Source organism: Peromyscus maniculatus, chromosome 8, assembly GCF_049852395.1.
Source record: "Peromyscus maniculatus bairdii isolate BWxNUB_F1_BW_parent chromosome 8, HU_Pman_BW_mat_3.1, whole genome shotgun sequence".
NCBI classification, from domain to species: domain Eukaryota; kingdom Metazoa; phylum Chordata; class Mammalia; order Rodentia; family Cricetidae; genus Peromyscus; species Peromyscus maniculatus.
Window position 1 is genome coordinate 52445823 of NC_134859.1, and position 12676 is coordinate 52458498.

A 12676-nucleotide genomic window follows, 5' to 3' on the forward strand; every position below is an offset into this window, starting at 1 on the left:
GTGCATCAGTGACCATTGCCAACACCAGGGACCCTCTCATAATCCCAGAGTCTGGATCATTAGGGGAGAGAGCCGGGTGCAGGCCTGAGTTCCAACATGATTTTAGAGAGTAAAGAGTGAGCTTGATGTAGAAAACATTTGTTCTAAGGGCCAACAGAGGAGACTAAACCAAGTAGAGTAGGAAGACCCCTAAACTCCTATCACCTTGATTAAATGACCAACCACATCCACACTGCCCACACATGGCAATTTAAGACCTGAAGAAACATGGGCCGCTGTTATAATGTAAACACACAAGCCTGTTAGAGAACTTGCAGCCCTCGGGGGTCAGGTAGCTGGGTCTTCCAGCTTCTTGATTATGTTAGTTCTATCTGGCAGCTGTTGCTTAGATGAAAGGCAAATTGTCTTTCTCACTGGGGAAAAGAAGGGATCCCATTCTTTCTGATGAAAAAATAAATAAATAAAGCTGCAGAGACATGCAACAACCCACACTGTGGTCTGGGGGAGCCTGCATTCCTGTGGCGAGGAGTCATGAAGAAATATCCCCTGAGAAAGGGGAGCAGCTCCGGAGAACGGTTACCCACCGATGAGCCGCTGCTGGCCCTAGGCCTGGGTCTAGGCTTCCCAGTGTCCTTGTAGGAAACTGTAGGGTATCCTAGAACAGGTCCGGAAGTCCAGGCAAACCACGACACACACAGGAACACAAGGTTCACCAGGCAGCTTCAGACTCACAGGTGCTGAGGAGTCCGAGCCCTCCAGAGAGGCAAAGAAGCCAGAGACCTCTCCTTCAGAAACAGCAGGTCCAAAGCTACACAGGGTGGCTCACACCTACAATCCTGAGAAGGCTGAGGCAGGAGGATTGCCAAGAGTACAAGACCAGTATGGGCTAGAGAGTGGGACTGTCTCAAAAAGCATACACAAATTTAAAACATTTTTAAACGAAGGAAAGAAAAGGAAGAATGGAGACACAAGTAATTTTAAGAGCTTTTTTTTTCTTTAATTTCAGGAAGAACACAGGCAACTAATTACTTTCTTACAGACAGTAACAAGCTGTGACTGCCGCAGGAATGAAGTGGGTCACTTCTCAACTTCAGTAATTCAGGCAGCCATTTACACAATTTTATTAAAATTGTGCATCGATCTCATACTTACATTTCAAAAAAAAACTTCTTTTATTCTGGTATCAAAATAGTTATCTTTTTAAAATACCTTGAAAAGCTGTAATATACTTATCTTGCCATATATTAAATACTCTCCTAAAATATCAATCATTTCTCTCCCATCTCTCATAGGATCTTACCTTACCTCTGCTGCCACTCTCTTTATTTCTTATTCTTTTCGTTTCTTGGCATTTTTGACACTTATCCAAGATAGGTACGAAAAGGAAAAGATTTTCCTTACAAGCCCTTTATGTAAAAAAAAAAAAAAAAAGTAAAAGTAAAGGAAGGAAGGTAGGAAAGATGGGAAGGGAGGGAGGGAAGGATGGAATGGGGGAGGGAGGGAGGGAGGGAGGGAGGGAGGGAGGGAGGGAGGGAGGGAGGGAGGGAGGGAGGGAGGGAGGGAATGGTGAAGGGAGGGAAGCAGGGAGGGAGAGAGACACATAAGTTAGGAACAAGCAAGCTGGTGAGCACATTTAACACGATACCACAGAGTCTTTTTAGTAGAGCTATGCAAGCCCCGGGCTTACATACACCAAATACCAATTAGCCTTGTAGTAATAATTTGGGCTCAGCAGCACCATCTAGTGGCCAGGCTGTATCAAAACCCAACAATGGGAACCCAACCATTTTGACACAGGGTTATTGGGACACAAGGGGCTGGAAATTCAGTTAAAGAGACCAAACTTTTTTGTTTGTTTGTTTCTTTTAAAGATCACAAGTCAACTGGATTCTAGAAAATCCACTCTGGACACAGGTTTCCTACAGAGTCTCAGGGCACAGCCCGGGAATGCCAGCTTCACACAATACTGAAACGTTCTGTCAGAAGCTGGACTCGGGCAAGGATTTCTTCCGACCTAAGGAAAGAGTGTGGTATTTCACCCTCTGCAGGGTGCCATAAGAATTCTGTTCCCCAGGAATGGTCCTTTGCGAGGTGCCAGCTGTACTGGTCCTTGGGGGCCTGCTGGCTTTGCGAGGGAGGTGAAGGGAGCTAGGCGCAGACCGGATGTCCCTCTCCACGTGGTTGCCCTGGCCCCTGGCTGGGCTCTCTTGAATCCTGAGGGCAGGGGATGACCCTCGAGCCTGCTCGTTCCTGGCAGGGCTCAGCCTGTCACTCACCAGGGAAACTGGGGGTGCTGCTGGGGAGCTCTCAGCCCTGAGGGGCCTCTTGTGCTCTTTCTTCCAAAACACAGACTTCAGAAGAGTGAACGTCCCCAGTCCCCTGTCTTTATCAGGGGCCCTTTCCTCCACCGCAGTCCTAGCCTTCATCTTGGGTAAAGTACCTGGGCCACTGTCCTTAAAGTTTCTGAACAACCCAGTGGAGGGGGAAGGTGGGCTACTCTGGCTTCCCACCTGACCGCTTCCCTTCCAGGTTGTCATCTTCTGGCCCTCGGGGCGGGCTGGTTTTTCATCCCCCACTGAGGGCATCACAGTGAGGGGCAGGTCGAACTTTTTGGGGAGCTTGATATCCTGACTTGCATTTCCTGCTCGTGTCCTGGTTGTGTTCAGACCGTCATCTAAGGAGCCCAGGGCTGGATGGTGGTTGGGGTGGCATGAGGAGAGGGGCACTCTGGCTGCTCCTTGTCCGATGGCTCGACCACTGTCGTCACTTGTAGTGGGAAGGGTGCCGTCCGACCTAGGCGAAGCTGACTTCTCATCCCCACCAGCAGCGCGTGTCAACAGCGGCACAATGGACTGGCTGGTGGACCGGGGTCTTCGTCTGGACTCGAGGTATTCCACCAACTCAACAGACGCCCCAGGCCGTTTCTCCCTGTGTCCAAAGGACCATCTCAGGGGCATGGTCTTGAAGGGCCCGTGCCTGGATCGGGAAGCAGGAGGTGCCTTCATGCTGATACTTCGGCCACCAACACCCCGAACCAAAGGCCTAGACTCAACCCCTCCTGAAAGAGATACAAAGACCATGAGTATGTGATAGGGGTGTGTTCAGTGCCAGCCATCATGCAATGATACGTCAAGTCCAGGGCTGGGCACAGCAACGATAGTATGAGCCAGACACACAGAGGCCCTGCCCTCAAGGCCACCAGTGGTTTCATCCACTATTCCACCGAATCCACGTATACATTTAAAACCACAGGGAAAGCCACGGGCAATGAAGGCACAGTCTTCCTTGATGTCCACTGGGGATTGCTGCCAGGATCCCAGCAGACAACAAACCGTGAAGATGCATAAACCTCCTCCATAAAATAGTGGAGTGTGTGCACATAAGCCACACATATCCTTCTGTAAACTAAATCTTCTCTAGATTATTTGTGATACAAGCACAAAACAAATGCTATGTCAGCAGCTGTCATTCTGTATCACTTAGGGAATAATCACAAGAACAATATATTTGAGCATGTTTGGTACAGGCTCCTTTTCCCCCTACCTGCAGCTGACTGATTAGCAGACAAGGAATCCTACATGTTGAGGGCTGACTATGTCCACATGCCTGCAGCCAGACCACTGAAGGGTTCACTCAAGTCAGCTGCCCTGAGATCTAGCACCAGTATCATCCATACTTTAACTATGTCTATGGACAGAATGCTTAGCAAATGTCTCTCAAATTGAGTCAAAATTAAGTACCCGTACTTTAAAATGAAAGAATGTCACATATCCCACACTGGGCCCAAAAGAAAACAAAAAAACCTGTAGGCTTCATTTTATCAGAGTTGAATTTCGTGTCTTAGTATATTTTGCAATTATCTGTAAATAGCTGGGAACGTGGTTTTAATTAAGTAGTTAGTCTTAAGTGTGAAATTTAGAATCTAACAAGCCATCATGATCCAACTTGCAAACATACACTCACCAGTGTACACAAGCCTGCGCGCGCACACACACACACACGCGCGCGCGCGCGCGCGCACGCGCGCGCTATGTATTATGCAAGCATGTGGAGACATACAAAGCAGGGTAGAGAAATGGATACCTAAAATGAAGAAACGTGGAGGGGCTTTCAGGTGTTACACCTGACTTATTTTCCTAATTCTTTTCTACAGCTCAGCCCTTCTAAAGGGAACATACATGATCCGTGCCTTTCCTATGACATGTCATCATCACTGTACTGCCAGAACTGCTTGACGCCTGACTTGTACAGCCCACATGACTGCCCCTGTTCCACGCGGGCGGTGTGCTTGCTAGTCAATTCCAGATGCATGACACTGGTACCCACAACTGGCTGCTGACCATATGCTACTACTCAGGGGTTGTGAGTGTTATGGGTGGAAGGCTTACATCCCTCCTGGTTCATAAGCGGAAACTTTAATCTCCAATGCTGTGGGATGTTCTCTATGCTGTGAATGTATTGCTATGATTGATTGATAAATAAAACACTGACTGCCCAGTAGCCAGTAGCAGGAAGTATAGGCGGGACTAGCAGAGAGGACAATGGGGGGAACAGGAAGGTGGAGTCAGGAGGAGACGCCGCCTACCGCTGCCACGAGGAGAAGCATGATGGAAGATACCAGTAAGCCACAAGCCACGTGGCAAGGTATAGATTAATAGAAAATGGGTTAATTTAAGATGTAAAAACAGATAGCAAGAAGCCTGCCACGGCCATACAGTTTATAAGTAATTAAGTCACTGTGTGTTTACTTGGGGGACGCTAGTGGGAGAGATTTGTCCCAAATGCTGGCAGGCCGGGACACAGGAAAACTTCAGCTACACTCCAAGGTCATGGATCAAGACGTGAGGCTTTAGAACAGTGTCCTTATCAGAAGAGGTAAGGAAGCCCAGAGCTCTTTCTGACTCGGCACCATAGAAGAGCATTCCCATGACCCAACCTAACAGGCCCCTGATCCCACCCTGCAGAGTCACGAGGAGTAATAAGGCCCCAGCCTATTTCTATGACAGCAGTCCCAAAGAGCTGGAACAGAGACCAACTCTGAAGATCATCAAGGACGTTTGCCACAAAACACCACGTGGGGAGGTCCTGAGATTCTCAAGCACACAGGTGTGAGGTCAGGGAGATCAAAGGTCACAGAGAATGCTGGGACAGGACTCTAAGAGCACAAGTACACATCTGCCCAGCAACTGAGGAAGTAGGCCCACGGGGGTGGGGGGGGGTGTAAAAATTGCTGGACCAGCCACATGCCGATATCAGAGGTTCCACGGGGATCCCAGCTGCCGGGGTTTTCACATGTCATTTTTTTTTATATCTTTTTCTTTAGAGAATCTCTTTAGATTGGCCAGGAATAGACCCAATTCCACCCAAAATACTTTGTCGTTTCGGTTCGCATTGACCTTCTGCCTCCACCATTCAGTTCCCTGCACCCCGGGAAAGATGAAACACTGTTCTGGAGGCAAAGGTGTGTGTGAAGCTTTCTTGATCCTCATCTACAGCCTTTAGAAGGGCAGAGAGGGGACTTTTGCAACAGGAGGACAACGCTGTGGCTTTTTAACCTTCTCCAGGCGGAGTGGCCTGGAGCGCTGGCAGGTGGTGAGAAGACCTGGATACTGCTGTAAATAACCACTTTTCTCTTCTTCCTGGTGTGATAAGGGCCCTGGGCCAGGGCTACAGCAACCCACACTACAGACACCCAAAGGACCCCTTCGGTTCACCTCTTTTTGGGAAAAAAAAACAACAAAAAACCACCCTTTATGCCCTTTCATCTATTTATTGTCCCATAACAGGGTCTGAGGGGGGCAGGGATGGAGAGCCTTAGATAAACTGAGAAATAAATGCCATAAGCAAAGAGAAAGTAGCAAGCACCCATGTGGCCACTAGCTCTTACCCAGTACCCAAGATCCTCCTCTGCATCCCACCCCTTATCCAGTACTAAAGCCCTTACTCTGGGAGATGGACCTTCTGGAAAACAGGGAGCTAGGAAGAAAGGTGAGATCCAGGGAGCCTGAGAACCACAAAGGACCTACAGCCATTTAAAAAAAAAAATTATTCATTTTAATTGTATGTGTGTTTGTCTCCACATACATGTGTACCATGTGTGTGCCTGGTGCTGTGGAGGTCAGGAAAGGGGGTCAGACCCCTGGAACTGGAGTTACAGATAGATGTGAGTGACTATGTGGGTGCAGGGAACTGAATGCAGGTCCTCCACAAGAAGAGCAAATGCTCTTATCCAGAGAGCCACCCCTTCAGCCCACAGGGCCACGCCTCCAGCCCACATAGACACGCCTCCAGCCCACATAGACACGCCTCCAGCCCACATAGACACGCCTCCAGCCTAAGGCCTACAGTCTTCAGTGGCATCTTCCAGGAGGTTGTACATACCCTGAAGTAGACACAATGACACCCTGCAGTAGACACAATGATCTTTTCTCAGGCCTACAGGAACCCTCTACAGAACGGGTGGCATCTGTTCTGCTGATGGATACAGCCCCCAACCACAGGGCAGCTGCTCCGAGGGATGTCACCTCTGCTCCTGTCCATGGGGGGCCACACTGATGATTCTCATGGCACTTCCGTTCCTTGGCTAGTGACGTGATCTCCAAGCCGAGGTCACACTGTGCTTGGGCAGGGGTCTTAGGGTTCTTCTCCCCATCCTCAGCTCACCTTCAATGGGTCAAGTCCTTTCAATCTCCCTAAGGGCTTCCACCACAGCATCTCATCATCCACCCATTAATTCATCCCCCAAATATTTAATAAAAGCCTGCTCTGCACCAAGGATTATTTTTCAGTGCTTGAGAAAAAATACAAATAAGAACCAGCTGTGGTGGGACACACCTTTTATCCCAGCACTCGGGAAACAGAGGCAGGAGGATCTCTGTGAGTCTGAGGCCAGCCAAGTTTCAGGCCACTCGGGGCTACACAGGGAGACCCTGTCTCAAAAACAACAACAAAAATACAAGTAAGAAGTGACTATGTTCTTTAAGGTTTGACAAAAAGCAAAAAACGTAAAATACGGTGTAATACAGTGGTAAAGGCTGCAGTGAATAAGGCGGGGTCAGGGAGAAAGAGGGTGGTGTGCAAGTGACGAGCAATATCTGAGGGACCTGAGTGAAAGAGGTAAGAAAGGGAGGGAGTCACAAGAAGATCTGAGGAGCCGGGCGGTGGTGGCGCACGCCTTTAATCCCAGCAGTCAGGAGACAGAGGCAGGCGGATCTCTGTGAGTTCGAGGCCAGCCTGGGCTACCAAGTGAGCTCCAGGAATGGCGCAAAGCTATGCAGAGAAACCCTGTCTCGAAAAACCAAAAAAAAGATCGGAGGAAGATGAGCTCCAGACTGCAAGGGCAGCAGGGCAAAGGCCCTGGGGCAGGAGGGCCCTTGCTGGCTCAGGCAAGCAACAGAGACAACCAGAGCTGGAACACAGGAGAAAAGGACATGTGCTCTCTGCACCCAGGATGGTTTCTGAGCCCCATTCCTTACTTGGAGAGCTTTGTCTCTGACTTCAGTGTCCAAAACAACCTCAGTCCCTCCCTGTTCCTAGGTTGATTGTTCATTTTGCTTTTATGCCCCTTGATGGCCTGGCAACCACTTCTGTTCTTGTGAGAACAAGCCTGACCCCAGACTTCCCTAGGTCCTTAGAAGCGTAGGCAGCAATATACAGATAAGCCGGACTACTCCTCTTCCTCCAAGACTGAGCCAGATGGACAAAGCTGGGCAAGAGATGGGCCGGGTGTCTCACCTTCAACCCTTGGGAGCCATATCACCGTCCCTTTGCTCACCCCAAGAATCATTCCAATCTAGAGAGGAAAGAGCAGAGCCTTGTAGGCAGAAACAGAAGAAAGAACAACAGGGTCCGACTGGGTATGGTGACTTAGACCTATAATCCCATCCATCCCTCAGGAAGCTGAGAGATTATAAATTCCTGGCCAACCTAGGCTCCATAGTGAGAGCCTGCCCCAAAGTAGAAATGACAACAAAGAGGGACCAGTAACAGAGTATGAAAAACAACAACAAAGCAAACCAAACCAAATCCAGGAGAGCAGCTCCTAAGGAGACAAAGAAGAGCAACCAACGACCTTGAGGGAGGGACAAAGGCATTGAGTCTGAAACATGTGACGCGCAGGAAAGAAAGTCCAATGGATGAATTGAAGGCTTGTAGGGTCTCTGTCGAGATTCACATGAGTGAGGAGAAAGAAAACAAGAAAGAATTCTCTCTCACCCCAGCAGGGTCTAACCTGAAGCCTACACTGCTCCCAGGATAGATATAAATATGGCCCAGCACATTCGTGGGTGAAAATGTCACGAAGTTTAAAGATTGGACACTTCTGCACACAGACCCGACTGGCAGAGACGCAAACCACAAGGGGAAAGGTAGGGGAGTGAGGAGATGGAGCCAGGAGACCCAACAAACAACCAGAGGAATCTGAAGGCAAGAGACAATGTCCCAAAGAAAGGTTTGAGTGTGTAGAAGGAAAGGCACCTGACATCTGGGTGGGGCCCAACACTCAGGCATGTGCTAGAATTTCTGAACTCCAAGGTCAAAGAGAGAATCTTAAAAACTTCCAGCCAGAAAGAACAAGAGATACTCACGTGGAAAAGAACAGCTTGGGTTTCTCACCTGCCGCCCAGGGGCAAGGAGAGCGTGGGAAATCAGCTACAGATGCCGAAAGCCAAAGATTGCAATTGCAGAGCCCCAGGCCCGCCAGGCTGCCACCCACTGGGGCGAAAGGAAATATTTCTGGCTGAGCAAGGATTTAGAGCTGGCATGCCTGAAGGGCTCTACAAACACTGACAGAGCAGAGATCTCAGGGCAGAGGGCAAGGAAGACAAACACAGAACCAGAACCACAGCTCATCTCAGCCCCTGCATTCCGTGAACTGTGTCCATCCTCCAGAGGGACGGCCAGGCAGTTCCAGAAGGTCATCTCAAGTCGGGGTGCATGGGACAGGAATTCTAACTGTATTCTGAGAGTATCGACCTGAAGTCAGGGAGGAGAGAGGAGTGCACTTCCCCCAACAGAGCAGAGGCATCTGGAGAAAGGGTTCCAAAGCTCTCGCTGTGGGAGGGATGCCATGGGGGGAGGGGCAGCGGAAGTACAACTCTGGTTACTGGAGTAAAGAGAGAAGGCAATGACCGAACAGAGCGCCTGGCAGGAAACAGCTGGTTCCTTATAGCCGTATAATAGCAGGGAAATGTGATTGATGGCAAACAATGAGAAAGTAGACGGTAACGAGGTCAGAAGAAAAGCAGGGTTTGCAAATTAATTAGAAAAGGGAGCCCACGGCAAACAAGTCAACCAAGAGGAGGGAACAGGAGAGGAAGGAAACCAGCAAGGAACATGTATTACAGGCACTGGTTCACTCCCTCCCAGTATTGCATTCTCCTAACGAAACCGGAATAGGGCCATGGATGGGGCTCAGCGGCACAGTGTGTCCTAGCATGCATGAGGTCCTGGATTTTTACCTCCTAGCACAACAGTGAAAACAACAATAAAAAAAGTGACTCTTTCTTTTTGACCTTAAAAGGGGGAGGGGGTCTGGAGACAAAAGCTTGGTAATTAAGCCTGCTCGAGCAGAGGACCAGGGTTGGATTCCCCAGCAGCCACATGGCGGCTAACCATTATCCAGTCCCAGGGGATGTAACGCCCTCTTCTGGTACCTAGGTGTAATGTATGCATGGGCACACACAAAAAACACTAATACATAATTAAAATAAATAAACCTTTTTAAAACAGCAATTTATTTACCAGAATCCACCCGAAACGAACTAAAAAAAAGAAAGCAAAAAGAGAAGGGCAAGTGTGGACAAAGAGAAGAGACAAAATTACCAATGTGGAGTCCAAGGTTAAAACCAGAGAGCAATAAAGAACAATTACAATGATAAAAAGTGCAGTTTATAATGGATCACCTTCACGGTCAGAGGTGAGTTTAAGCCAGGCCCAATGGCTTATACAGGTAAACTCAGCCCTCGGGAGACAGTGGCAGGAGGATCAGAAATTCAGAGCTATCCTTGGCTGAGTAGTGAGTTCAAGGCCAGCCTGGGTTATAATACTTTCAAAAAACAAAAACAAAACAACAATAACAAAAAGAGATGCATTTAAAGACACAGGAGGGGGCCGGGGCGGGGGGGATGAATAAAGCAGTCAATCGCCTAATATCATAGATGATACGAAGTGCTCAAGCCCTCAAAAAGACTACATCTAATTTATATATACATAGAACACTTATTAAATAACAAAACAGTCTTTACCACAAAAGAAGATAACTTTTGAAAAGCACATTCTTGGACCACAATTTATTAAATTAGAAACAAAGAATAAAAAGGCCACCAGACAGTCCCGAATACTTGAAACTCCCTGATACCACCAAAAAGGAAATGTACACTGAAATAAAATATTATCCAGGAAGATCTGGAAAGGAAGAAGACATACTAAAACCTCTGACGCCCAAGAAAAGCCACCGAGGACATTTCTCAGTAGGAGGCCTGTCCTGACAAGCTGGAGACACCCAAGCCCCAGGACCCTTTATTCACAAGGGTCTCTGGGAAGAATTTCTTGGGATTTTTTTTTCCATAGTCACATCTTTCAGTAATTGATAAATTAATTGTAAAATTAAGGTGTTTTTATATTCCTTCAGCTGAACAGCACCTTCTTCTCATATCTGCCCCAGTTCTGTTGGTTATAAACCCCACAAAACTCTTGTTTTAATCAGGGTTACTACTACTATGATGAAACACCACGACCAAAACCGAGTTGAGGAGGAAAGGTTGATATGCCTTACACTTCCACATCCATAGGTCAACAGTGCAGGAAGTCAGGGCAGGAATTCAAACAGGGCAGAAATCTGGAGGCAGGAGCGGATGCAGAGGCCATGGAGGAGTGCTGCTTACTGGCTTGCTCCTCATAGCTTGCTTAGCCTGCTTTCTTATAGCACCTGGAACCCCCAGCCCAGGGGTGGCCCCATCCACCATGGGCTGAGCCCTCCCCCCAGCAATCACTAATTAAGAAAATGCCATACAGGCTTGTCTGCCTGCAGCCTGATCTTCTGGAGGCATTTCCTCAACCGAGGCTCCCTCTTTTATGATGGCTTTAGCTTGTGTCAAGTTGACATCAAACTAGCCAGCACACTGACCCAGTCCTTTCAATGTACAGTGTCATCCCAACTCCCCACAGCCAGTGCTCCCGGCAGGATGGCATTCCTGGGCAATCTGTGTTTCTCTGCAGAGAGCTGCTGACACGTAAGCTCTGTGGGGAAAGAAAAAGGATGTAGAGTCGTTCCTCAGAGCCCATGGGGGATCGGCTCCTGCAGATGCTCAGTTCCTTGGATGCTCAAATCTCTCATGGAAATGTAGTATTTGTGTGTAACTGACACACACTCCACTGTGTGTCTTATACTCTGTACAATTCCATGATTGTTTACTGAACAGGACCATTCCTGGGCATTGAAGGACACTTGGCATCCCTGCCCCCCATTAGGACTCACTCACCCCTATTTATTTTGAAAGATTAAAAAGTCTCTCTTGTATATGAGAGAGGACTAAATCCCTTATGGAAACCTCTCTGCTAATGTTTGCTCCTGCTCAGATTTGACGATAAGACTAGATTTCGCAACTATCTCAGAGCTTCTAGAACAGGTTTCAAAACTCCATCTCTATTTTATCCAAACTACGAGATATGGTGATATTTTATTTGTACTGAAATGTGATTTTATTTGTATGTTAATAAATAAAGTTGCCTGGGGGTCAGAGCTAACAGCAAGCCATAGCAGAAGCCGGGCGGTGGTGGCGCACACCTTTAATCCCAATCACATGACAGGCAGATCTCTGTGTGTTCAAGGATACAGCCAGCATGGAGACACAAGCCTTTAATCTCAATACCAACCATAGAGACCTGGAGGTCTGTATAGGCAGGCAGTGACGAGGAGGTCATGTGGTTGGGTTTACAACCAATGAGAAGGCAGAACAGAAAGTCAATAAAAAGACAGACACACAGGAAACAGGCCTCTTTCTGAGGGGAAGGATGGCAGCGGCAGGAAGGGTAAGAAGGCGGTTTTAAGTTTCAGCTCTTAGCTACTGCTCTGACCTCTTGGGCTTTTAACTCTGTATTTGGCTCTGTGTTTCTTATTTAATAAGACTGTTATATCTACAACGAGAGGGAAAGCTCCCTTAGAAAGCAAGGCTCTTCCAACAGCCGAGCAGAAGAAATCTGAATGTGAAGTTGTTGGCAGCCACGTGCCTTGGAGGAGAGTTGGAGGAGCCTGGAATATGGCTGTGCTGTCTGTCTCTAAGCATCTCCAGGGCTGTGTCTGACACTTCTCCGAAGACCCCATTGAAAAGCTGGGTCATTCTTTGGAGCTGCCTCCTCACAGAAGGGTGTCCAAAACATTTCCCCTTGGGAGAGAGGCAGCCCAGGGTGCCATGCCTTTCGACAGAGCTGGGATGAATCAATGACTTACCACAGGCAGTACTGACAGGAATGAGCAGGCTGGAAGGGCCTCTCTCTTGTTTATAGGCACTCTCCCAAATGTGGGAGGACAATGTAAGAGAAAAAGAAATACCTATCCAGTGAAAGCAAGACAGAACCCATTGCGTTCAATTCAATCCCAAGGGAATGAACTCCAAGGACTTGGACAAGTTCATAATACACACATACACTCCTGCAGCATTCCATCTGATGGTGAAAT

General features: G+C 48.1%; 1 protein-coding gene across 2 annotated transcripts in view; it reads right to left on the minus strand.

Moving 5' to 3' along the window:
- Positions 1 to 1142: 1142 nt before the first annotated feature.
- Usp43 (ubiquitin specific peptidase 43) overlaps positions 1143 to 12676 on the minus strand; it is a 68263-nt gene continuing 56729 nt past the window's right edge. For both annotated transcript variants that reach the window (XM_006973502.4, XM_006973501.4), the window contains exon 15: positions 1143 to 3058. In XM_006973502.4, the coding sequence (XP_006973564.1) occupies positions 1980 to 3058 (1079 nt within the window). In that variant the 3' untranslated portion in view covers positions 1143 to 1979. The remainder of the gene's footprint in view (positions 3059 to 12676) is intronic.